Genomic DNA, 27616 nt, shown 5'->3' with positions numbered 1-27616 from the left:
CCTGATTGTATTAGCCCACGAAATAATTCACTAGTCCGGAATTTGAAAGAATACACGCATTTCATCATCAAGATGCTAATGTGATGAATGTTTCTTATCAGGCCTTAAACTTGCATGATTTTAAAATGTATTGATTTCACACGTCAGAGAAGGTGACATGTATTTACAAAATAACCCCATGAAAATTCACTAGTCAGTTGGGGCAAATACTATTGAAATTTACCTGCCCAACTGGATTTTACTACCAACAGGCTAGCTATTTCGCACACTAATAGGATATGTACCATACTGCTCCGTAAAAAGAAATATACACTTGAAAAGAGTGTGTTTTGCTTCCGAAAGCTTTGATAACCATAAATAACTGAAGAAAGTCATATTTCATTGCATATTGATATTTAATGTGACCATCACCAAGACTATTGTCTAAATACACTGTTGTGATGATTCAACTGTAATATTGCCATCTTTGCCTCCATCTGCTGCCGGGTGTACTCCCCCACCAACTACGCCCAACTGACGTGGACATTGTCTGACTTCATGTGTAATGTGGCTATAAGGTGGCCGTGGCTGCCTCCATCTGCTGCCGGGTGAACTCCCCCACCAACAACGCCCCACTGATGTGGACATTGTCTGACTTCAAGTGTAATGTGGCTATAAGGTGGCCGTGGCTGCCTCCATCTGCTGCCGGGTGTACTTCCCCACCAACAACGCCCCACTGATGAGGACATTGTCTGACTTCATGTGTAATGTGGCTATAAGGTGGCCATGGCTGCCTCCATCTGCTGCCGGGTGTACTTCCCCACCAACAACGCCCCACTGATGAGGACATTGTCTGACTTCATGTGTAATGTGGCTATAAGGTGGCCGTGGCTGCCTCCATCTGCTGCCAGGTGTACTCCCCCACCAACAACGCCCCACTCATGTGGACATTGTCTGACTACATGTGTAATGTGGCTATAAGGTGGCCGTGGCTGCCTCCATCTGCTGCCGGGTGTACTCCCACACCAACAACGCCCCACTCACGTGGACATTGAGAGAGCGGATGATACCCTTTTGGGGGATCTCCACACAGACATCCAGCAGCTGGATCAAGTTGACTGGGATGCCCTCTTTCTCATTCCTGCCAAGCAGAAGGTTTATGGAATACAAATATACCCTTTTCACCAACAAAGTGACATCAAACACCTAAGCAACATACTAAACATGTAGTTAATTAGTGACTGTTGGCCTTGTGTGCAGTAAAAAGAAGGTAAAACTGGTTCTGGGTCATTTCACCCTGGTCATTTCATCTTGGTTGTTTCATCCCAATTCCAAACTAGGTCAATTCATCCCACAAATGAGATAATCAAAAGTAGTTTCACCCCAACTGATTGAGGATACATGGAGAATGGTATTAATGCTTAAATCTGTTAATCCTATTTAGAGTAATGCTTTTACAACAATCAGGTAAGTGCTAGGGTGTCTGTGAAGAGATAGAATATTAAGTATTAGGACTTAAGCTGATATCTGATTTCATATCATCACGCTTAAAACTTGAATGAACATTTAAATAAGTCAACTCAGTTCGAGATTACACTTGAATTTCTGCCATGGTGACTGGAAGTTTGGAGATCTGCCTCAGCTGCAAGATGAGAGTAAGACCGTGTCAAGATAGACTGCAGTGAGAATCTTGTCATTGCAGAACGGAACCGAATAGAACAGAACAATTACGAGAGTTTGTGATGCACCTGAAGACAATGTGGATGACATCAGAACTGTACACACCAGGGTTCCTCTCTGTGTTATAGCATGCCGTCAGGATCAATAATCGTGGTACAGGCGGCTAAACAAGAAGCATGGTGGTGCTGGATTGCCATTATATGTTCTTGTGCCATACTTGAGAAGTGAGACGGACCAAGTGAAAACTCAGGTGTGTCTGGTTCAGAATGGCCTTTTATCATGAGAAAATAGAGAGAAATTCAAGAGGATCCTTCAGAAACTTCTTCACCTCTCCACAAGTTAATTCTTGTCAAAGGAAGCTATAGGCTTTCGTAACCCGATCCTACACAGCGACCATGAACAGGTGACTGCTAGAATTATTTATACAATATGAATAGGCTGTTTTGACACTTTATATAAACTGAAATAATTTCATAGTTAATAATTACATTTTTGCTGGGGTGAAACAACTTGGGATGAATCAACCCAGGTGAAAAGACTCTGGGTGAATGTGTTTGGAGTGAAATGACCCATTGCCCCTTAAAATAGGAGAGGTGCCTACCCTAGGAGCAGTAAGGTCTTTGGGGGGAACCTGTACTGAGTGAGACACACACTGTTAGCTGTCTGCTCCGCACCAACTAGTGTGTACCCAGCTCGTTTTTTAACCTGCATGAACTCCTGCAATCTGTGGTCAGGCACCTGTAACAAGACACTGTACATGATGAATAAATCTCAACACTGGTTAAAACCTGTGCAAGAAGTAACAGTGAGCTCAATCTGATACACCATAAAGGCTGCCAGTGTAACCACAGTGACCTATATCTACCATGGAGCTGTTGGTGATACCACTATGACCTATATCTACCATGGAGCTGTCAGTGATACAACAGTGACCTATATCTACCACAACAGTGTCCTATATCTACCATGGAGCTGTTGATGATACCACTGTGACCTATATCTACCATGGAGCTGTCAGTGTTACCACTGTGACCTATATCTACCATGGAGCTGTCAGTGATACAACAGTGACCTATATCTACCATGGAGCTGTTGGTGATACCACTGTGACCTATATCTACCATGGAGCTGTCAGTGATACAACAGTGACCTGTATCTACCACAACAGTGACCTATATCTACCATGGAGCTGTTGGTGATACCACTATGACCTATATCTACCATGGAGCTGTCAGTGATACAACAGTGACCTATATCTACCACAACAGTGTCCTATATCTACCATGGAGCTGTTGACGATACCACAGTGACCTATATCTACCATGGAGCTGTCAGTGTTACCACTGTGACCTATATATACAATAAAGGCAGTCAGTGTTACCACTGTGACCTTTATCTACAATATAGGCAGCCAGTGGTACCGCAGGGACCTTTATCTACAATATAGGCAGCCAGTGGTTCAATAGTGACCTATATCTACCATGGAGCTGCCAGTAAGACCACAATGACTTATATCTACCATGGAGCTGTCAGTGTTACCACAGTGACCTATATCTACTATGGAGCTGTCAGTGATACAACAGTGACCTATATCTACCATGGAGCTGTTGGTGATACCACTGTGACCTATATCTACCATGGAGCTTTCAGTGATACCACAGTGACATACATCTACCATGGAGTGAGTGAGTGAGTGAGTTTGGTTTTACACTGCTTTTAGCAACATTCCAGCGATATCACGGGCGGGGGACACCAGAAAATGGGCCTCACACATTGTACCCATGTGGGGAATCGAACCCGGGTCTTCGGCGTGACGAGCGAACACTTTAACCACTAGGCTACCCCACCGCCCCATATCTACCATGGAGCTGTCAGTGATACCATAGTGACCTTTATCTACCATGGAGCTGTCAGTGATACCACTTTGACCTGTATCTACAATAAAGGCAGCCAGTGGTACCGCAGGGACCTTTATCTACAATATAAGCAGCCAGTGGTTCAATAGTGACCTATATCTACCATGGAGCTGTCAGTGTTACCACAGTGACCTATATCTACCATGGAGCTGTCAGTGATAACACTGTGACCTATATCTAGCATGGAGCTGTCAGTGATACAACAGTGACCTATATCTACCATGGAGCTGTTGGTGATACCACTGTGACCTATATCTACCATGGAGCTGTCAGTGATACAACAGTGACCTGTATCTACCACAACAGGGACCTATATCTACCATGGAGCTGTTGGTGATACCACTATGACCTATATCTACCATGGAGCTGTCAGTGATACAACAGTGACCTATATCTACCATGGAGCTGTCAGTGTTACCACTGTGACCTATATCTACCATGGAGCTGTCAGTGTTACCACTGTGACCTATATCTACTATGGAGCTGTCAGTGATACAACAGTGACCTATATCTACCATGGAGCTGTTGGTGATACCACTGTGACCTATATCTACCATGGAGCTGTCAGTGATACCACACTGACATATATCTACCATGGAGTGAGTGAGTGAGTGAGTTTGGTTTTATGCTGCTTTTAGCAAAATTCCAGCGATATCACGGGCGGGGGACACCAGAAAATGGGCCTCACACATTGTACCCATGTGGGGAATCGAACCCGGGTCTTCGGCGTGACGAGCGAACACTTTAACCACTAGGCTACCCCACCGCCCCATATCTACCATGGAGCTGTCAGTGATACCATAGTGACCTTTATCTACCATGGAGCTGTCAGTGATACCACTTTGACCTGTATCTACAATAAAGGCAGCCAGTGGTACCGCAGGGACCTTTATCTACAATGTAAGCAGCCAGTGGTTCAATAGTGACCTATATCTACCACTGAGCTGCCAGTAATACCACAATGGCCTATATCTACCATGGAGCTGTCAGTGTTACCACAGTGACCTATATCTACCATGGAGCTGTCAGTGTTACCACTGTGACCTATATCTACCATGGAGCTGTCAGTGTTACCACTGTGACCTGTATCTACAATATAGGCAGCCAGTGGTACCGCAGGGACCTTTATCTACAATATAGGCAGCCAGTGGTTCAATAGTGACCTATATCTACCATGGAGCTGCCAGTAATACCACAATGACCTATATCTACCATGGAGCTGTCAGTGTTACCACAGTGACCTATATCTACTATGGAGCTGTCAGTGATACAACAGTGACCTATATCTACCATGGAGCTGTTGGTGATACCACTGTGACCTATATCTACCATGGAGCTTTCAGTGATACCACAGTGACATACATCTACCATGGAGTGAGTGAGTGAGTGAGTTTGGTTTTACACTGCTTTTAGCAAAATTCCAGCGATATCACGGGCGGGGGACACCAGAAAATGGGCCTCACACATTGTACCCATGTGGGGAATCGAACCCGGGTCTTTGGCGTGACGAGCGAACACTTTAACCACTAGGCTACCCCACCGCCCCATATCTACCATGGAGCTGTCAGTGATACCATAGTGACCTTTATCTACCATGGAGCTGTCAGTGATACCACTTTGACCTGTATCTACAATAAAGGCAGCCAGTGGTAGCGCAGGGACCTTTATCTACAATGTAAGCAGCCAGTGGTTCAATAGTGACCTATATCTACCATGGAGCTGTCAGTGTTACCACAGTGACCTATATCTACCATGGAGCTGTCAGTGATAACACTGTGACCTATATCTACCATGGAGCCATCAGTGTTACCACTTTGACCTGTATCTACAATAAAGGCAGTCAGTGGTTCAAAAGTGACCCATATCTACAATATAGGCAGTCAGTGGTTCAATAGTGACCTATATCTATCATAGAACTGTCAGTTGTACCTCAGTGATAGGAATCCACTTGTGTGCTGTAACACTAAGTGACTGGAAGGTTCGGTCCTCAATGAAAGCCAGATTCCCAATAATGAACTCTGATACTCCGAAGATCTCACTTGTACGACACAGACCTATGGAATATTAAGTTTTCTCAAACATATATCATGACACATATATCACATTTTCCATCCTCTGGTGGGCCCTCAGATCTGGTGTTGAGATTAGGTACTTATTCAGGTACATCACATATATTTAATGTAAAAGGTGACCTTGCTCACTTTCTTTAGCAATGTATTTTTTCTTAATTTGTCTAGACTCTTAATTCTGGATAATATATTTCTTTGAAAAATCCTAGACAAAAGGGCACAGAAAGCCATTAAAATCATCTTAGTAACATGTCATAATCATGAAGTGAACACGGGAACAAGAGGGCACTGGTCAGCTTACCTCCGAGGTTGGGCAGCTTGTCAATGAGTGAAGTGATCAAGACAAGCCCTCCAGCTTTGTGAACTTTTTTCACATTCATCTCATTGTCTGGGTGGGAATCTTCATCAGGAGTCATCAAACGCCATGGCATTATCTTCTTCTGTACATTGCCCTCCGTTACCTCTCCATCTGCACCATCAGTGTCTGATACTGCCAATAATGAATGAGACAAAATATTGGAACATAATCAACAAGTATTCCTAGAATACTACGTCTAACACTTGATTGCCTTTCCTCTGAAATCTGTTTCTGATTCGACATGTGTAGTTGGAGTAAAATTTGTCTATAAAGTCTATTGTATTGTCTTTATACCTAGTTGTATTCCAAGAGGTATCTGCAGTTATCTTCCCTCAGTTAAAGTGCTGGAAACATTATAACTTTTCCTTGGGTACCATAAAAGGAGGCGCCCTCTGAAATATCTTGGGGAAGGATGGATGGGCCTTTACATCAAGTGTTAGTGGCAGTATTATAACAATTATTATCATTGTTGCTAGTGTTCCTTCTTTGGAATATGTCCAGAGTACATCCCTCTAACACTTGATTGATGACTCCACAGAGGCTAGGTGGGCCCACAGTGCATCCCTCTAACACTTGATTGATGACTCCACAGAGGCTAGGTGGGCCCACAGTGCATCCCTCTAACACTTGATTGATGACTCCACAGAGGCTAGGTGGGCCCACAGTGCATCCCTCTAATACTTGACTGATGACTCCACAGAGGCTAGGTGGGCCCCCAGTGCATCACTCTAACACTTGATTGATGACTCCACAGAGGTCAGGCAGGCAAATTATCAATACCCGTTGGATTCCAAGCAGACCCTGACGGCCAACTGGCAAATTAAAAGAATTACAAACTCCAACCTGAGGTTGATTGTTGTGAACCTGGATCGCATGAATAGTATCTCCTGCAATCAACATCTCAATGGTTCATGGATCATCCACTACATCAGCTTCATTAGTTAAAGGAAGCATCATCTGAATTATTCCCGTTACAACTCAATAGTTAAAGGAAGCATCATCTGAATTATTCCCTATACAACTCAATAGTTAAAGGAAGCATCATCTGAAATATTCCCTATACAACTCAATAGTTAAAGGAAGCATCATCTGAAATATTCCCTATACAACTTAATAGTTTGGTCACTGAATACTCTTTATAAGCCAAACACTTTACACAAACTCACACTAAATTGCTGATTGTCACTTCCTTAATGGATAAATGTTCCAGCAAACCTTTATCAAGAGAAGGTGATTTGACTGGGAAATGTCTGATATAACCCTAAGGCTGCTAAATTTCCCAAGTCCTCATGATCAGGTACAGATGGCACTGAGTCTATGAATACATTATTTAGTGCAACCAACTTGTCTGTATGAGCTGAACTGTGATCTGATGATTCCATTCTCAACTGCATAGGTGTAAAATCCAGATTCTCCAAAGTGTCTGTAAAATGCTTGGAATAATTGAGAGAACATCCATTAATAGTTGTATCTTGGAATGTAGGGCATATCGGCCTGAGATGTTGTCTCTGCATCCTGGAGGTTCTCTTTTGTTCATATGCTGATTGCAATGTTTGTGGCAACTTTGTTGAGTGTGGTGTTAAACAACAAACAAACATAATATCCTCCTACAGACCACATGGTCAGTGACTTCTACTTGATGAACACTTGCATGAGCAATAACTATCAATGATCACTATTAGTTCATAAGATCAAAGTCATGGTCCATGCCCTGCATCTCAACATATACCTCAGCTAAGCTCAAACTTGGCTGAAGAGGAGTGAGATCATGAACACTGCTCATTTCTTGAGACAGCACTGAATTTCTATATGCTAAGAAAACACCAACAGGCTTCAGAGTCATTCACAAGGTTTCCTCACTTACAACTTGGGTTTTCAGCCAGAAGAGTAGACCAATGGAGCATGCCAGGATCAGATAGGACAGGAGGGATGGAACTGAGTCTGACTGATTGTCTATGATCATCTTGGTGTCTGCAGTCATCTGGACTGGAGTCGTGGAGAATAGTTTCATCTTTATTTTCCTCACCTTTCTTAACAACCAGAGCATACTTCTCAAAAGCTGATGGAGACAGCAGATGACCACCATAACAACGGGAGACAAAAGAGCAAAGCGTGTCTTCACACTCCCACTAACCTCCTAGTGGATCCAGAGGGGGGCACCTATTTTTCACAGGCTGAGCAATGTTTTCATAATGATATGTATTCCGAGCCCGTAGAATTACCAACGATAGCAAACCAAAAAAAGCCAAACCTTTGAAATATATCTTTAACAAAATATGAAAAACAACCCAAGCTAACACATAGATCATATGCACCACAGGAAAAACTGGCGATAGCTACTGAGGAAAGGGAAGAAAGACAACACATATACTCCTAGGCCAAATGTAGAGATGAAAATCAGGTAATATGATACACCCAGCCTTATCACCCATACTGCATATCTTGACCATGTTGAACACCAGTGCTTGTCACCACACATTAGACAATGTGATCAATTCTCAAGCAGTTTGTTTATGAGCATGTGGACACTGTTTCAACAGTGGACTGAACCCAGTTAGTTTTTAGTAACCTAATACCTCCTGTAGCTAGTTCCACATCAACAAGAATTTTTGGAAGGTGGGATACTAATTACTGAATAATGTGTTTACTGCTGCTGAGAGATCCTAAAAGATAGGGACTTTTCTAGCATTTGGCCTAGGACTAATATATCCACTTTTCATTCAATTTTTGTTATTCAAGCTGAACCTGTGGATTCAGATATAAGTTTGAGGGAAAAGGCTTTTAGGAGAATGTATTCATAACAATACTATGAGTAGACTATTTCAAAACTATATGACAGGAAAACAGTCAGAAATGTGCTCAATCCTGTTGACTCTTACACCTTGTGGCTAGCATCAGTGTTTACAGAGAAGCATCCTCGTGCAGTTTGGTGCTGCTCTGAAATTGCTTTGGAATAAGACTTGAATGTGGGCATGGATGTGTTCAATGTGGACATGGAGTGTGAATGTTGAGTGTGGTTATAAAATAACTTTAACATGTGTTGGCTGAATGCATGCCTTGAGCTTTTCATGTTTTCTTGTGTGTGTTTGCGTGTTTTGAATGTATGGATGAACTTCTATTTTGGCTGTCTCATCATGCACACTAACCAGGTGGTTTTATTTTCCATGGCCCTGGAGCACATTTTCTTAGTCTGGAAGATACATTGTACAGAGGCAGACATCGATGCAAGTCTCGTGATTCGACTGTGTCCCAGAGTTGGAAGGTATCCGGATGCAGCCATTCTTCATCGATTAAACAGGACAACCTTGGTAAGGTCAGAAATATTGTCTGCAACAGAAAAGTTGATCCTCATTGCAAGTTACCTGGCTGAAAGGAGTATTCCTCCATAACTAGGATGTTGTGCAGGCTCATGCCGCTGGACACTTACCTCCATGCTGTAGTCAGCCACAAAGTCAAATGTCTGGTAGAAATAGTTCCCAATCAACTTCTCCAAGTTTTTGGTAGAGTTGCTGAAAGAGAAAGAAACTGACATTAGAATCCATGAAGGATTCTTGGATCCATCCCTTGCTCTGAGTGCGACCATGTTCACCACTCACAATCAAGACATAAACTGGTTGCCTGTTCACAGTTACACACGTCGGACCAAGGTGAGGGATAGGCAGTGGTTGACTGCATATAGTTAAACACCATGGACCTGGTGAGGGGATGGGCACTGGTTGCCTGTACACAGTTAGACACTGAGGACCAAGTGAGGGGATGAACACTGGTTGTCTGTACACAGACACTGGACCAGGTATGTGGCAACAAGCACTGGTTGTCTGTACACAGTTAGATACTGTAGACCAGGCGAAGGATGGGCATATAGTTACACACTACAGAACAGGTGAGGGGATGGGCATTGTGGTTGTCTGTACACAGCTAGATACTGTAGACCAGGTGAAGGATGGGCATATAGTTACACATTATGGAACAGGTGAGGGGATGGGCACTGGTTGTCTGTACACAGTTAGATACTGTAGACCAGGTGAAGGATGGGCATATAGTTACACATTATGGAACAGGTGAGGGGATGGGCACTGGTTGTCTGTACACAGTTAGATACTGTAGACCAGGTGAAGGATGGGCATATAGTTACACACTACAGAACAGGTGAGGGGATGGGCACTGGTTGTCTGTACACAGTTAGATACTGTAGACCAGGTGAAGGATGGGCATATAGTTACACACTACAGAACAGGTGAGGGGATGGGCACTGGTTGTCTGTACACAGTTAGATACTGTAGACCAGGTGAAGGATGGGCATATAGTTACACATTATGGAACAGGTGAGGGGATGGGCACTGGTTGTCTGTACACAGTTAGATACTGTAGACCAGGTGAAGGATGGGCATATAGTTACACATTATGGAACAGGTGAGGGGATGGGCACTGGTTGTCTGTACACAGTTGGACAGTGAGGACCAGGTGAGTGTATGGGACACTCACTTGTTGTCCTTCTGGAATGTGACTATGTTATTGATGATAGAATGTTGTTGGATGAGGTGGTGCAGCTGAAGATCATGACACTGGCTCCAGAGGGTGGTAAGGCTGGCCTGAGCATGTACACGGGTGTTGAAGTGATGGGCCATACACCATGGCAACAGATGTGACAAGGCCTGGTCATAGAAGTCATTCTGCAACACAAGCATGATTGTCACATATCACACACATGAACAGTTAACAGTACCACAAAATACTTCACATATTTCTTCCAGAATCAAGCAGTGACACTTACTTGTAACTGTGTAGGAAGGTGAGGTCCACATCGTGATATAATGTGCATTAGAGAACACAGACTGAGATTCCTCTTGTCGTTGAACTACAACATATCAGCATAATTATATATCGGTCATCACATTGCTCTACATCAATATATCTTACACAATATGCAAGTGAATCATAATGGAAAAGAAAAAAGAGAAAAACAATCTTCCAAGAATTATTCAGATCTAATATAATCTATATGGAATTTATATCCTGCATTACTGTTTTCAATCTCTTTCAAGTAAAACAGGAAATGCATTCATTTGTCTGGATAAAGAGCAGTTTCCAAGCACACCTCTGTTAAACACAGCCACCAAGCCCTAGTGATGCTACTCTGTGTTACTTAACTTGAGTAATATGGAAGGAGCTAGAGGTAAAGAGGAAGCACCAGCAGTGTGGGCCCATCCATCCATGCTCTACTGTGACTAAAAACCATGATAATCCAGTCAAGAGGACAAAAAACTCAGCTTAGGCGACAATACTATGGATGCAGCTTCAGAAATATGTGTTTGATAGTCACTTGATGGCCTCTCTTGGGGGGTAGCTGGCAATCAATGAATTGTGATTGTGTAACAAACTGGGGCTCCAGCCCAGGGAGGCAACAGTCCCACTGATGAGAAAAATGGAAAAAAAAGATTGAAGCAACTGGCTTCTGTATTTTGGGTTTTTCTTAAAGACATTTGACAAACACACTGCATTGACTAACACATTCACTGTGACTGAATAGTTGCAAATGACATGAAGCATATAGTAATAGATTTGTGTGAGAAGTTTAATATTGGGTTATACCAATGGCTGGTAGTGTACCACTGATCTACAGGAGCATGATACAACATCCGTTATTGATAAAATTTATTGTTTTCAATTTTAGAAAAATATCTTGCTTCCTCAATCTTGTATCTATCACTCAACAGTCTCTTAAAACAAGTAATATTTGGTGTGGAAGAAGCAAGTTTGCATTTATAAACATGGAACTTTGCTAGTAACAAAACAAGCATTATCGCTTAGGTGATATAATCCCCCACCACAAATTATCAAATCAAACTTAAAAAGTAATAAAGTTAAATGTCAACAAAAATATGACCAGTCAGCCTTCCTTGATATCTTGTTCTTTTACTTTTAAACACACAAATATTTTCAAGATTTACTTTGACCTTGACATGAACGTCACTGAGTATGAAATATAAAAAAAAAACAGTGCTAAAGAAATTGCATATTGATAAACATTCAAGTGAAGTCTTAAAAGTCTATGAAGAAAATGCAGTGAAATGTACTTGAAATATCTAGCTGACAATTCCGGTTAACATACTCAAATCGTCAGAGTTGCAATGTGAAAATTATGTGAAGGTCATCCAAATCGACTGGGAACTGCACCATCCCTAGACGAAGCTTGGTGAAAATCCAGTGAATGGTTCTTGAGGAATCTTGTAGCTTAACATGAGGAAATCTGCAATGTGTCGCCATGACGCTGAAAATTTTGTGAAGGTCACCAAAATCAACTGCTCCCTGTTCCTTCCCTAGGTAAAGCTTGGTGTCGATTATGAAGAAAATGTAGTGAATGGCTTGAGATATCTTGCTGACAAGGGTAAAATGTTCAAGTTGCAATGATACCTTGAAACCAAACCTGTCACCTTTCATATACTGTGATGAATCTAGGTACCAAATATGAAAGAATCTAGTCAATAGTTGTTAAGATATTCCAATTTGTACATATGGATGGATGGATGGACAGATGGGTCCACACATGGCGGGGGCTAATGAGGTCGAACACCTCATTAAAGAGAAAACTGTCGTTGTAACCAAAAGTAACAAGCTCTGAAGGTTAAGTTACATACATGAGAACATTTTTCAACTAACAAGTCTGATAGTGACCTCAACAAAGTTTGGACATAACTGCATTCCCAAAATACTGTGAGACCCCCAGATATCTGGACACATTTGTTTTTGCGTACACATTACCTGGAGAACTGAATATCGGGTTATCTGGATTTCCGTCATCCAGGCTTTGTTGTAGAAACAGTAGTGAACATACACTTCTGGGTTAAAATCACTTCCAAAACAGCATGGTCGTTTTGATTTGTTAATTACAATTCACTCAGTGTCAGATAGGCCTACTAATCACCCCTAATACTCTGCTGATTGGTCATTGATGTGGATAAACAGACCTTGTGTTGTTGTTTTTTTATTGAGAATTGACCACAATATGAGGTTTCCCTATATTTGATGCCCGTTTATCTGGATGTCTCACAGTAAATGAACAAGAGTTTGAGGAAAATCCCCACAAAAGGAACACTTGTTTCTAGAAGCCATACTAATCATGGCACATAGCGAACTATGTAGTATTCTTAATTGAAACCACCAAAGCTTTGTATCTGGCATTGTCTGTAGTGGTTTCTAAAATATCTCTTTTCAGTTGAGGTCTACTGAGAATACGTTCTCCCATTTTAACTTAGGCTTGAAGACCTTTTTTGAATCAGACATCCTGGGCTGTGGAATTAATCATTGTCTGATTGGTTAACAACCCTCTTTATGTAGGAACCCACTGCCATCATGTGTCTCTTGACTACTTTCATAGCCTGAAACTTGGCCACAGATAACAGATGATACTACTTCCCAACTCCTAGATACACATCTAGATTTACATCTTAATGCTGTCCCTGTGTTCGCTGGTTTGCTAATGTAAACCCTATAACAGGTTGGGCGGCTTGGCACGGCCTGCTGCACAGGTCCCAAACACATTGATGATTATCAATCTGAGTTGCTGGTTAATTTACCATGACATTTTTAAGATCATTATGCTTTCTTTGCTGATGTCATGCCATGGCTATGTGCCACCACGCTTGGGACATCTATAAGAAGGGATGGTTGGCTAACTGGTGATAAAGTACTCAAATCCAAGTTTTGTTGTTGTGAGTGCTTGTGTTATCCTTGTGATAATCTGTGATCCTCCTCCTCCTGATGTCTAAGGTCTCATGTATTCATCAGCTGGTATAAAGATCAGTCTTGACAGAAATGTCCATGAACTAGCTCTCATAGCCAGTCATGTGACCTATTTATGCGCCAATGCATGGGCTAAAGGGAGGCTACTCGTGGATTAGTGTTGACTTTACTTCCTCTTCAGTGAAGAGGACAGTGAACTTCAAGGGATTCAAGTGTTCCACTATGTTCGGATTGAAGAAGGAGACAAGCATAATAAGCATGAGTCAGGATAAGGAAAAATAATAACTGCTTTCATAACATTATATATTTTTCTTTATTTTCCTCTTGTTGCTGCTGCACAATTCCTCAAATTTCTGCATTTTGAAAGCATGTTACTTTTAGACACCAAACAAGAAGTATGTATTTAGCTGTTTTAACTTAAAAGCTGCCATAAATGGATACAAGTAAACGTTTATTAAAAAATATACATGAAAATGAGTATTTCAATTTTCTAAATAATTTTGTTGCTAAATCTGAGTCAAAATTATTAATGCATCATATTCCTACTTCAATACTGTGTGTCAGGTATTTATCCAGCTGCAGTGTCAAATGTACCATTCCTGAACTGTGATATTATAAATAAGAACAAGTAAAATGCTATCATCAAAGCAATCATTTTGTGAAAAAAAACAAAAACGTGACCTTTTCATAACTTGGAAGGTACAATGTGTTGTACATTTCTGATATATCTTGACAATGGTTCAACATTTTGTTAAAGGCACTATAACACAACACACTTCTCTAAAAATAAACAAAACATTCCATTCAGTAATACTATCATCCCTGAGGGAAGCTATCATATAATTTATTCCCCCCAAATTATGTATTTAGATTGCAGTATTAAATTAAAAAGTTCAAATGAATTAATGCAATGTTGCATTAAATCAACTCTCCCATTCTCTATAGGCTAAACATTACTTCAAGCTAACCCCAGAGAGTTATGTCCCTTGGACCTCTGTACGAATATCCTATGCAAAACTTGAAAACAGTTAAGCAAACACAAACAAAACAGCATGCGACTGTTTTGATTTTTCATTTGTTGATAGATCAGTCTCAGTAGGGAAGAGAAAATCCATTTTGTAAGACCTGCCAAACCCTAAATACTGGCTCTTTGACTGGACGACCATAGGTTGTTAAAACTTTAGCTGACGCGACCTTCTGCAAAGGTTTGTAAGACTATAATAATTAAGATTTGTATGTGCAAGTGTGCTGCTACCAAGTTTTCTTGTACATACCCTCAATTTGGCAAAGGACTTTCTATTTGATTCATTTCCATAAATTCTATAAATCATTTTCAAGTGTTCATTACCTGATGGAAGTGCTCCCACAGTTGTCCCACCATGTCGGGGAACCTCAGCACTAACCGCATCAAAATCCATTCCTGCATGTGTCGCACAGATGCATGTGGCTCATACACCAGGATACGCCAGACAAACTTCCACAGTGTCTGGAGACTGTCTCCCTGCAACACAACCACACAGGTATCATATGACAGTTATATACCAAGCATCACCTACAAACTTCCACAGTGTCTGGAGACTATCTCCCTGCAACACAACCACACAGGTATCATAGGACAGTTATATACCAAGCATCACCTACAAACTTCCACAGTGTCTGGAGACTATCTCCCTGCAACACAACCACACAGGTATCATATGACAGTTATATACCAAGCATCACCTACAAACTTCCACAGTGTCTGGAGACTATCTCCCTGCAACACACCCACACAGGTATCATAGGACAGTTATATACCAAGCATCACCTACAGACTTCCACATTGTCTGGAGACTATCTCCCTGCAACACACCCACACAGGTATCATATGACAGTTATATACCAAGCATCACCTACAAACTTCCACAGTGTCTGGAGACTATCTCCCTGCAACACACCCACACAGGTATCATAGGACAGTTATACACCATGCATCACCAGACAAACTTAAAAGTGTATGGAAGCTGTCTACCTGCAACACAACTACACAGGTGTCATATGAGAGCTATATGTCTGGATTCGGCAGAGAAAACAATCTGTGATGCCAGTGGTGGTGGAAATAACGCATTCAACAACGTCCTACTGGGGTGTAAAATTACAAGCTAGAGAATGATCTATAACCACATTTTAGCAATATTTTGACAAGAGCTGACCTGTTTTATGAATGGTTCCAGTACACAAATTGCCTGAAAGATCCTGTTCTTCTGGCGGTGACAGAGGGAGTTGTTGAACTGACGGTACTCTGCCAACTCCATCACTGCATCATGCCGGGCACAGAGGTCAAGGATTAATTCCTGGGCAAACTCTGTATGAGATGGTTCATTCGGGTCCAAATGTGACAGAAAATTGATGGCAAAAACACGAACAATGCCATCACCTTTTGAGAATCTGAACAAAAGAGATGGAGTGAGAAAATCACAAAGTCAAACAGGGATAGACATCCCCTGAGCAAATAGATACAGAAAATCAGCCAGGTCAGTCAGAGTTTACTACTAGATACTGGTTACTGAGGATATGGGCAAGAGGCAGTCTCCACACAACAGTACTGTAAAAACATCACTTACCTTGGCATAATATCATTCACTGACAACTTCCTTCCTTGCTTCTGAACAAAGAATGTTACATCCAAAATGAGTCTGTAATAAAGGAAATGAAGTAACGCTTAGATTAAAGAAAACAAGCATTGTCACTAAGGTGACATAATCCCCTTCCACAAATCATCAATTCAAACTTAAAAAGTAATGAGAGTGAAAATCGTAATTTAAGGTGAAGTTAAATGTCAAGAAAACCATGACCAGTCTACCTCTTTTGATATCTGACTCTATAGTTGTTCCAATATACAAATATTTCCAACACAAACTTTGATCTTGACCTGAATGTCTTAGTGTATGAAACATACAGAAGTAGTAATAGAGAAATTGCTTACTGAAAAACATTTCACGGAAGTCTTAAAGTCTATGAAGAAGATCCAGTGAACGGTTCTTGAGATATCTCGCTGATAAGCTTAACATTCGGTTTAACAAGATGAAATCTTCAAAGTGTGGCTGTGACCTTGAAAATTATGTGAAGGTCACCCAAATCAACTCGGCCCTGTGTCTCCCCTACATAAAGCTTGGTGTTGAGTATGAAGAACTCCAGTGAACAGTTCTTGAGATATTTTGCTGACAAGCTAAACATGCAGCTTGACAGGCCAAATCTTCAAAGTGTCATCATGACCTTTAACATGGTCAATTAAGTAAACTGGGCCTTGTACCTTTACTAGATGAAGCTTGGTGTTGAATATGAAGAAGATGAACGGTTCTTGAGATATCTCACTGACAAGTTTAACATGCAGCTTAACAAGATGAAATCTTCGAAGTGTTACAGTAAAATTGTGTGAAGGCCATCAAAATCGACAAGGCCCTGTGCCTTCCCTAGATAAAGTTTGGTGTCTAATATGAAGAAAATACAGTGTACGATATCTTGCTGACAAGGGCTAAAGGTTAAAGTCCCCTTGTGACCTTGAAATGAAGGTCAAGGTCACCAAATCTGACTGAGACATATGTTTTACTGTGATGAACCTAGGTACCAAATATGAAAAGATGTGGTCAACAGTTCTTAAGATATTCCAATTCAGACGGACAGAACCTAATACAACATCCAGTGCTTTGCACTAAATGCAAGGTGCAGGATAATAAAGTCATTTGGCCACTGAGACAAATTTAACTGCTCCAGTTATCACTGAGAGATGAACAGATGGGTAACCTGATGCTCAGACATGTACAGCTGGGTCACCTGACACCGAGAGATGAACAGCTGGGTCATCTGACACTGAGACATGTACAGCTGGGTCACCTGACACTGATACATGTACTGGTAGGTCATCTGACACTGAGACATGTACAGCTGGGTCACCTGACACTGAGAGATGTACTGGTAGGTCATCTGACACTGAGACATGTACTGGTAGGTCACCTGACACTGAGAGATGTACAGCTGGGTCACCTGACACTGAGACATGTACTGGTAGGTCACCTGACACTGAGAGATGTACAGGTAGGTCATCTGACACTGAGACATGTACTGGTAGGTCATCTGACAATGAGACACTGTGAAATTCGGATGAATGACACAGGAATGCTCAACTATCAGGCTTGTTGCACACACTTGCTTTGTGGACATGGTAACAGAGTCCAGCTGTTTGTCAAATGGTGGTTAATCCAGTTGTAAACTGCTATCCAACTGCTGACTACTGATGTTGGGAAACAAAGCTCCTGCGATCCGTTCCATCAATACACACTGTACACAGCCAGCCAGCAAGCTGAGAACTCTTTACAGCACCTGGAGGGAGAAAAGTCAGTAGTCCACAGCTGTATGCCCTAGATACTCCTCTGGCAACATGTTGGCATCTGCCTGGTGTCCTGGCCCATGATGTAGGTGTTCCATCGTGAGCCATGGGCCTCTTCTGGGAGAAGATGGATGGGCAATCAGTTAATGCCATGATATGGTCTCCAACAGCTTCAGAGCAACCATCACATGAAAAAATAATGACCTTCCCATGCTCCTTTAGGGGAGATAACTCCCATGGAATGAGTGTGATGAACCACAAGTAAGAAAGTCAACACAATTCCTCAGACAAGAAATTGTTATCTTACAGCGAAACATGTTTCAGGAAAAAGGCAATCAAGTGTTAGATTAGCATATTTGTAAGAATTATGTAGAAATTTGTCACCTGTCTGTTCTGTGGTGTAAGCCCCCAAACATGCATGCATCAGCTAGGATGGAGCGGAAGTTGTTAGCTATCTGTATGCCATGATCTTCTGAGATGAGGTGAGGGTAAAGATGTTCTATGAGCATGTTGACCACACCCAACTTCTCCTCTCCCAGCTTGAAAAGCAGGGACATGTACTAGAAAACGCAAACACATCAAAATAATGATATATGTCTTGTCATCTGCTCAAAATAGAAAATGATTTCAGGTTAAATTACTATACATGCATGACTTACATAATCAAAGGCAGATATGAAGATCTGACAACTACAATTCCCACCTCTAGCAGACATTTGTGACCAGTAAGCCTACCCCCATCAGACTGGCATTGATCTGGTATCAAGAATGTTCTGCCAATAATCCCATTTCTTGATAGTTTAATTACCCTACCTGTACTCTCACTGACCTGGTATCAAGCATTCTGTAGCAATAATCCCATTTCATAACAGCTTAATGACCCTACTTCCAACACTCATTGACATGGTATCAAGCATTCTGTGTGAAATAATCCCATCTGCTAACAGTTTAATGAACCAGCCTCTATCAGATACTCATTGATCTGGGACTCATTTCACAAAGTAACCTTTACCAAGGTAAATCTTAGTGACTTACGATCACCTTAGTACTTTGTGAAACAGGTCATGGTATCACGCATTCTGTGGCAACAATCTACTTTGTGTTAACAGTTTAATGAACCTGCCTGCATCAGACACTTGTTGACCTGGGATCCAGGGAGTGACAGGAGCAATGGAGTCTGAGTCAAGAGTTTGACAACACAAGCCAGTTTCCGCCAGTAGGAAGCAGTGTGTAGCTCCTCACTGGCCTTGACCCATGCCACATGAAGCATCTGGCACACTTTATCTGGTGCCGTGGTCACCATCTGTTAACAGAAAAACAAGTGGTCATGCAAACTGGGAACAGCACATCTGGCATATGACAATCTCAATAAAATGAGCTCCTTACCTCATTTTATTCTCCAAAATTGGTATCCCTATAATATCTCCCTTTGATCAACCAGACTACATGTAGGATGAAAAGGTTCTTGATCTATCAGAAACGATCTGTACAAAGAATTACTACCTTTGATGCTTTGGGTTGAAACTTTGCCTCACTATGTCAACAAATCTTAACACATTTACATATCATGAGATTAAATGACCAGTGGCTTCTGATGTCAAGGGAACATGAATATGTCCACAGGCAGAAGAAGAAGATGCATTTGAGATTGTCTGATAGCTTGGAATGTCTAGTTTACAACAGCTGTGTCAGGCAACACGTCTGTTAAGGGCATTTCCATTGTAAGAAGACTACAATAACACATAAGTGGAAACATTTATACTGCTTCAACAGTGCTCATGTTAAACAAGGTCAAGGTCCTGGTTACTGCATCCATATGTGGATTCTTGCTGTAAATCGAATGTGTTATCTTGTATCTTTCAGTAACTGTAGATTACACAATGACTACAGCACTGTGTGTTTGGCATCAATTAGAAACAACAAAGATTCTACTTTCTTGGTGATATTTCAGCATCTCATCTAAATATGGCAAAATAGGCCCTTTGGTAAAACCCACATACACAGCTATTGCAAAACAATGGCCAGAGGCTAACTCATTTAAATTTTCAAGTATCAAGTAGTATTGGAAATTTTAACCATAAGTAGTATTGGAAATTTTAACCATAAATTGTATATTTATGTACTTATCTCACGTTATGCAGCTCTCCTCTTCCTCTACAACCATGTATGGAAACATGCTATGAGCTAAGTTGAATCAAATCTTACCACCCAACCTCTGCCCCTACCCTGTCATCAGCACCTGTCAATCATCTCCATGCTCGTGCTGCATGCTCAGATGATCATGTGACGATCTGTACCTGTCATTCTTGTCTTGGAGCTTTCAGTAATCTGTGATGCGGGGCAGGTTGGGTAGGGATTCATCGTGTGAGATAGGATAAGTATATTAACATACAGTTCATTGTTAAAATTTCCAAATTTTTTAATTTATCCTATCTCATGTTATGCATTATCCTACAGTTGGCAGGAGGACCACAGACAACACTGCAAATGTGAGAATACATAACACAAGAAGGCCAGGAGAAGCACTAAATCTGATATGCTACTCCACAATTGTGATGGGTTGCTTCAAACAGCCCCCTGGATTGCACAGCACAAAATCAAGGGAGTGGATGTTCCTGAAATAATGTGACAAGCAAAAGGTCGCAGTTTGACCAGTAGACCCCGCCACCCCATGATTTATCACGTGACTTTAGTAATCTGGCCAGTCCCTGCTTCAAAACTAACCCCAACAGACACACGCTGGAAGGTGGTGAAAGAGGGAATAGCCTGCTAGCTCAACTAGTTTATTGTTCAGTACTAATTTCCCTAACTTACCAAAGGTGAGAAAGGACTTTGGAGTCGAATGCTTCTAAAACCATGAAGGTAATCAGCAATGAACACTTTATTGAGCAGAGGCGAGGAGAGGTCAGTAAGCAGAGAGTCGATCATCTCTGCATGTAACACAAGACTGGTCTCTCAGTCTGTCACGCCACAAACATGACATGAAGGAAGATTGCTTCATCTGAGAACACAGGTTGATGATAATTGCTGATAATTGCTGGACCAGGACCAAGGGACCAAAGTGATGGAAACCTTCCACATCCACTACCAAATGATCTCGAAGGTAGTGTGATTCAAAGACAGTATCCAACTTACAAAAGCATCCCACCATGATGGTCGACCAAGGTATGCTGTAAAGAAGTACTGAACCAGGTGCCTATAAGGAAGTGCCGAACCACCAAGTGTGTTGCAAATATCCAACGAAGCAGGCAGGATATATGTAAGCGCCGAACCAGAGGCACTATGAAGAAGCATCAAACCACGAAAGCTGTGAGGAAGCACCGAACCAACCACACTAAGATGCAAAAAGTGTGAATACAGTGTGTAAGCGCCAAACTAGGAATAAACAGCGGTCTGAACAAAAATTCAGGTTAAGCGACGCACTTATTAGAAACGCCGAACAAGGATAAGTCAATGTGCTAGCTAAAAGTGCCAAACCAGAAGCAAGCGGCACTCTAACGGAAAAAGTCACATGGGGAACAAGTGGTGATGTAACATCATGCACTTGTCCTATCGTAAACAAATCTTCAGAGGGAATCGATGCACTGGCAGAAAGTGGTTGTCCTTATGAAGATCCAAGTGAAGAGGATCAGAAAGTGCCAATCCGACACCCTTCACCTCTCCCGGGCGAGGCGCTGCACTGGACTCAAGTATTGCACAAGAGGTTACAGTAGATTCAGCCACCCAAAGTGGAATGCGCCGAACTCAGCCCTTAGTAGGTCACACAGGGCATCACACCAAGTGGTGCATAAGACACTACCATTGATGGAATGTGTGAAATCTGCAATCCAGTTACCTACAACGTAGCATCAGATGGGCCATCAGATGAAGACAACACTACCATTTGAGGTGGAGATGAGTCTTCCACAGGAACAGGACTAGATGCACATGGCCTAAACAAAGATTCTCACTGAGATACGAGTCTGAAGCCTCCTCCAAAAAGTCTTCATTGGGAGACTGAGACAGAGATTTGAGACGTACAGTGAATTTTTTCCGACATTCCGTCCTGGGTTGTTTCGATGATGATGGACCCACATCTGATCTCCCATGATCTCTGTCCGCCAAATGTTGACTAGCTACTTCATGAAACTCCAAAAAGGCGTTGTCATCAAGACCAACACAGAAAGGACAACGATGTGACCATTTGCAATGCCCAAAAAAGTCAACAAACAGAGCATGTGGGTCCGCCACAGATAAGTTGCTATTACAATTGTTTCAATTTTCTGTTTCTTTGAAACATTGCGATTAGATTTACTCATCTTCTTAGAAAAGTACCCAAGCTTGTCAGAGAAGAAACACATGTCCACATAATAACGTAGCTACAAGAAAACTACAGGTACAGATTGTCATGTGATCATCTGAGCATGTAGCACGAGCATGGAGATGATTGACAGGTGCTGATGTCAGGGTGGGGGCAGAGGTCAGGCCTCAGAGGCCATTAAGATTTGATTCAACTTAGCTCATAGCATGTTTCCATACATGGTCGTAGAGGAAGAGGAGAGCTGCATAATGTGAGATAGGATAAGTAGATAAAGATAGAATTTATGGTTAAAATTCCCAATACTACTTGGTATTAACATGCATTTAAAATGAAACAGAAACTAAGCATCACATTGATTTATAATTTCACCTAATATAGTGATGTGCATGCACATGGTTTTAAGTATGAGTACACTTTGCCATGCGCCATATTCAATGTACAAGGAAATCTGTGTATTTGACAGAATTTACTCAATTCCATGTAGCAGTGTTGTGGAACTAAGGTTGTCATATTCCTGAATGTGTATACACATACTTGAGAGAGAAGACATTGAACACAGTGAAGAACATGGATGTCAGAGTCCCTTGTGCCAACATCAAATGCATCATAACAAGTCTCCAGAAGCTCAGCAGCAGACAGTCGTCCTGGGCACCTCTTGAGAAGGAAATACATACACTGCCACTGACTGGAGATATATCTTGATACAACCCTGCCCCAGTCCTTCTGGGAAATCCTTGACTCACTGCAATTGAAATCTTTCACTTTATATTGGGAAATGTAATTTGCTGAATAAAATTGATATTTTCTACTTAACCTGACTCATGCTTAATTGCTTATTTCCTCTTCATGGCAAAGGTAGTGGAACACCTGAAATCCCTTGAAGTTCACTTCTAAAAAAAGCGGACGTAAAATTCACACTCGCCCATGTATTACCTCCCTTCCTATGCACATGGTCAGCTGATCGGCCATGATACTTCACTCTTTCCCTATCGCCCAATGAGGGCAGCTGGAGGCACCCGGGGTCCCGTCTACGGCAATAAGTCTTTCTTTCTTTTGGTTTTAATTTGTGTTGTATGCGGTGTTGGGCTTGTATATATATTATCATTATACAAATTTGTGATTATTGTGCCTTTTTCTATCCCTTTTTCCAAGGGATTTCAGGCGTTCCACTATCTTCGCCAGGAAGAGGGGATAACCAATTAAGCATATCAGGATAAGGAAAAGTAGATGAGGATCTATGTACAGTGTTATTGCATGGGCAAGAAAATCCTTCAATTTACCTCTCACTTGTTTTTGATGCTTGTTTAGCAAATCCTGGCATCATTTTCATGGACACTGTGAATTCCAGTAATGTTTCAGTGATGCCCCTCATTGTATCTGAGGGCTGCAAAGTATCTACTATGTCTGCTAAAGCAGCCAGCAGAGACATCAAAGACACAATCTGGATCTGACTCTCCAGATACACCTGCAAACACACACAAATATAGACACAATCTGGATGTGACTCTCCAAATATAACTGCAAACACACACACACATAGACACAGTCCTGATCTGACTCTCCACATAAATGAATATGGATAACAAATTGTTTATATTCTTTACACGTTTCAGAGCCAATTCTTGCTCCTTCATCAGGAATCACTGAATATGGATCTGACACACCAGCAGACACACAAACAAATGGGTATCTTGCTCGTTCATCAGGAATCACTGAATATGGATCTGATGCACCAGTATACAAACAAATGGGTATCTTGCTAGTTCATCACTATGTGCATTGACTCCTTGTTCCATCTTCTCCATTCCTACACATACCTGTGGCAAGGCCTGTAGATACTGTAGCTTGCTGATACAGGTGGAGGCAAGGGTGAAAAGAGATTGATCCCTCATGTTTGTGGGTAGATACTTCAGGCACCTCTCTATGCAGACTGTGTACACATCCAGCAAGGCCAAGTCAGCCATCTGCACAACAGTGGCACGTACAGGTAAGCATGTGCAGTACACATCCAATAATGGGCTCACCATTGACTATTTGGGGAAAAAAAGGTTTGTCTAGTCAGAGACATACAATTTATACACACAGTAACCTGCCAATAATTCTTACCAAGCAGCCCAGTGGTAGATAACATGAGTAACGATCAATGCTGTCACTGTACCATGACAATCATCTCACCTGACCAATCCCCCACCCATTATAACACCCCTTATGCCCAGCATAGGATGTTGTGGGCCTCTTCTGAATCATAATCCTGGTAAAATCATATTGTTGTCAGTATTTACACAGCATTCTCTAAATATTATGCTATGTTCAGAATGTTTCAGAATGGTTTCAAAATTATTATCACTCAATTTTCGTGAATCAACCAAACACCTTGCCAAACACTTCTTTGTAGAGATTTTTCAGTCAACAGATAAAGGAGGACCACACTTTGTGAAACACCACCATGGAATCCTCTGTGCCTTGTGTACAGATCCAAGGCTGATGGTCTGAATTTCTTCTGCTGGTCTTCCAGTTTGAAGGAACAAAGTAGAGCAAGTAGTTCTGGCACTTTTGTCAGCTTGATGCTTGTCTTCATTGTGATAACTGCATACTGTACAGCTGCCAGTTGAGCTGCTTAGAGCTATGGATACTGCCTTGCTGCTCCGGCAGAGTATCCTATTTTCTTCAAGGAAGCCTTGATACGTCCATACATGTAGCTGGAATGTCAGCAGGTTTCCGTGAGCTTGTTTAGTGTGCGGATGTATGAGCAGGTTCAGCCACTCCTCTAAGTTTCAGACTTGCTTTTGAGTATTTGTATTCGATTTGGAAACTTGTTGGCCAGTAGGGTTCGACCAAGGTCAGTTGTATCTCTCAGGTCTGCATGGTCTTCAATAGTAATTGAGGGTGTTGAACCGGAGGCGGGAATGCGTATGTGTTTAGTTTTTCCCATGACAATTTCAGTGCATCTGTTGCCGAGGCTTGAGGATATGGTACTTGTGAGACCAATGTCTGTAGTCTTTTGTTGAACCTTGTGGCAAACAGGTCTATCAAGGAAGCCAGAACGCCTCTGGGTGGAGCATCCATTCTGTGGTGACGAATGAAGTGGGCAAGATAGACTATCTGCTTGCACATTCTGGAAGATGAACTGATGCAGACTTGGTGACCTTGTTGATCCTTGATGGTTTATGTAGAATGCCAGTGTTGAGTTGTCTGTGTGAACCATCAGGATTCAGTTGAAAAGTGAGCTCCACCAATATTGTATGGCATTGATCATAGCGTTCATCTCCGACTGGCTGATGAAAAGACGTTGTTTTCTTTCGACCACTTCCCTGATGACACTTCATTGTCGCTTTGTCAGGATGTGCTCCCCACCCTTGTAGTGATGCATATACGTAGAGGTGCATGTAAAAAAACGGCTCTTCAAAATAGGTCCCTCCACAGACATTCAACTGGTGAGTCCACCATTCGAGATACATCTTGAGAATGTCTGGTAGAGAGGTCAGGACTGTGCTGTCCAGGTGTCTTGAAGCAGATATAATTGTAGTCTTCCTCTGTTAGTCAGGTCCTGTGCTCTGGTGAGTAGACTGAGGAGACACTGGTAACTGAATCATGTCTGCTTCTGGAATCATGGCTTGGATCTTGACCCGATGATCTTCTTGGACCACAATACAATTCTGTGCAGTGATGAACCATATTCCCACGAACTGAAGATCTTGCTTGGTTCCAACTCTGACTTCATCAAGTTCCCTAGCCATCCCAGTTGTTCGAGCAATTTGATAGTGAAGTCTAGCCGCCATCTGAGTTGATTGGCTTTTTCAAGAACTTGTATCCTGTCATCCAGGTAGAAAGCACAGACCTCAATGATGTAGGGTTATGATGGGCTTGGTCACTTGTGTAAATAATAATGGGGCCGATCATGCCAATGATATTGCAGATGGCTGGATGCACCACTGGAATTGTCCACCTCTGTATAGGAATCTCAGGGACTTTCTTGATTCCTCATGAATCGGATGTGCAGATATAAGTCTTGTAGGTCTATGCTGGCCAAATAACCTGTTGGACAGATGAGTTGAGACAGGTGGATCATCTTGAATTTCTCTCTTGAATTTCTCTCTTGAACAAGCATTTTTGACCAATACCAACTTGAAAGCTTCTTGTAGCTGTTCTGTCTGATCGTCTTCATAGGTGAAGGCTAATGCGTCGAGGGTCAGCTGTGGTGTCCTGCAGCTAACCATCTGCTTGGACAATGAAGGAGGGAGTGACAAGCATGGCAAGTGAGAGGACTATTTTGGAGGGAAAAGGGTTCAAGGGAGCCAACTTGTGGGTAAGTGAACTTATACATACTCTTCTAAGGAAGAATAAGGGATTCAAGTGTTCCATTATCATTCATACAGATGACAAAAAAAAAAATAATCAAGAGTCAGGATAAGGAAACATTATTCATATTCTTAGGCACACCATTAGCCACAAGGAAGAACTAAAGATCCCCACATGTTCAGCACATGAGTGACTGCAGTAGATATGAAGTTTTAGTTGTATCATTTGTTTTTTTATTAAAGAATTGTTAAAGCTGTCACAGGACATTTTCAGCAGTAGAAAATGCATGCATGTACCTGAAGACAGACCTCTACTGAAAAATACTGAATTCACCTCCATGAGGTCTTGTGTAGCTCTGTTTCCAATATATACCAACAGTTCCTGCCAGCACCCAATCACTGCCTCCTGTACACTCCGGTCAAACACACCATCACTTTCTGAAACTGTCATGAAAAATTTCCTTGTAGTTCTTTTAATGGGTAAAGGACCAAAAAGCAAAAGTGACTAGTTATTAAAGTTCAAAAGTAGACAACATAAATCCCTGATCTTCATCTCGAACATGTACAAAAATATCAGACTTACTACTGGTGTGTTCCGTTGCCAAGGTAGCCAGAAGACTGACAGCACGGTCAGCCTTGACATTTGTCATATAGGGATGGGAGTTAATATTTCTGATGACATCTGTGATCTGACCTAAGATGAGGTCAAGTCCATCACCATCTTCTGTTTGGATTTGTTTAAAGATGCCAGCATCGATGGCAATAACAAGCAGACGGACAATCTTCGTCACCATCAAAGAGTTGAACATTCCTGATTCTGAAAGTAACAATTCATACATAATGTAATTTTCTGAATAAAACCAATGTTCTATACTGATCCTGACTCATGCTTACTGTGCTTATCTCT

General features: G+C 41.8%; 1 protein-coding gene across 1 annotated transcript in view; it reads right to left on the bottom strand.

The window, feature by feature from the left end:
• Window positions 1–376: 376 nt before the first annotated feature.
• LOC137293532 (probable methyltransferase TARBP1) overlaps window positions 377–27616 on the bottom strand; it is a 46822-nt gene continuing 19582 nt past the window's right edge. Inside the window, exons 9-26 of the mRNA XM_067824135.1 lie at window positions 27293–27526; window positions 27044–27153; window positions 24229–24375; window positions 23692–23876; window positions 22946–23153; window positions 19235–19414; window positions 18496–18671; window positions 16349–16420; window positions 15938–16172; window positions 15094–15246; window positions 10777–10860; window positions 10488–10675; window positions 9430–9511; window positions 9149–9329; window positions 5946–6134; window positions 5505–5629; window positions 2261–2397; window positions 377–1120 (exon numbers count right to left, since the gene is read on the bottom strand). Of these exons, the coding sequence (XP_067680236.1) occupies window positions 955–1120; window positions 2261–2397; window positions 5505–5629; window positions 5946–6134; window positions 9149–9329; window positions 9430–9511; window positions 10488–10675; window positions 10777–10860; window positions 15094–15246; window positions 15938–16172; window positions 16349–16420; window positions 18496–18671; window positions 19235–19414; window positions 22946–23153; window positions 23692–23876; window positions 24229–24375; window positions 27044–27153; window positions 27293–27526 (2852 nt within the window). The 3' untranslated portion in view covers window positions 377–954. The remainder of the gene's footprint in view (window positions 1121–2260; window positions 2398–5504; window positions 5630–5945; window positions 6135–9148; window positions 9330–9429; window positions 9512–10487; window positions 10676–10776; window positions 10861–15093; window positions 15247–15937; window positions 16173–16348; window positions 16421–18495; window positions 18672–19234; window positions 19415–22945; window positions 23154–23691; window positions 23877–24228; window positions 24376–27043; window positions 27154–27292; window positions 27527–27616) is intronic.

The sequence above is a fragment of the Haliotis asinina genome, chromosome 8 (assembly GCF_037392515.1).
Source record: "Haliotis asinina isolate JCU_RB_2024 chromosome 8, JCU_Hal_asi_v2, whole genome shotgun sequence".
In the NCBI taxonomy this organism is placed as follows: Eukaryota; Metazoa; Mollusca; class Gastropoda; order Lepetellida; family Haliotidae; genus Haliotis; species Haliotis asinina.
This window is presented reverse-complemented; position numbering and strand designations above follow the sequence as displayed.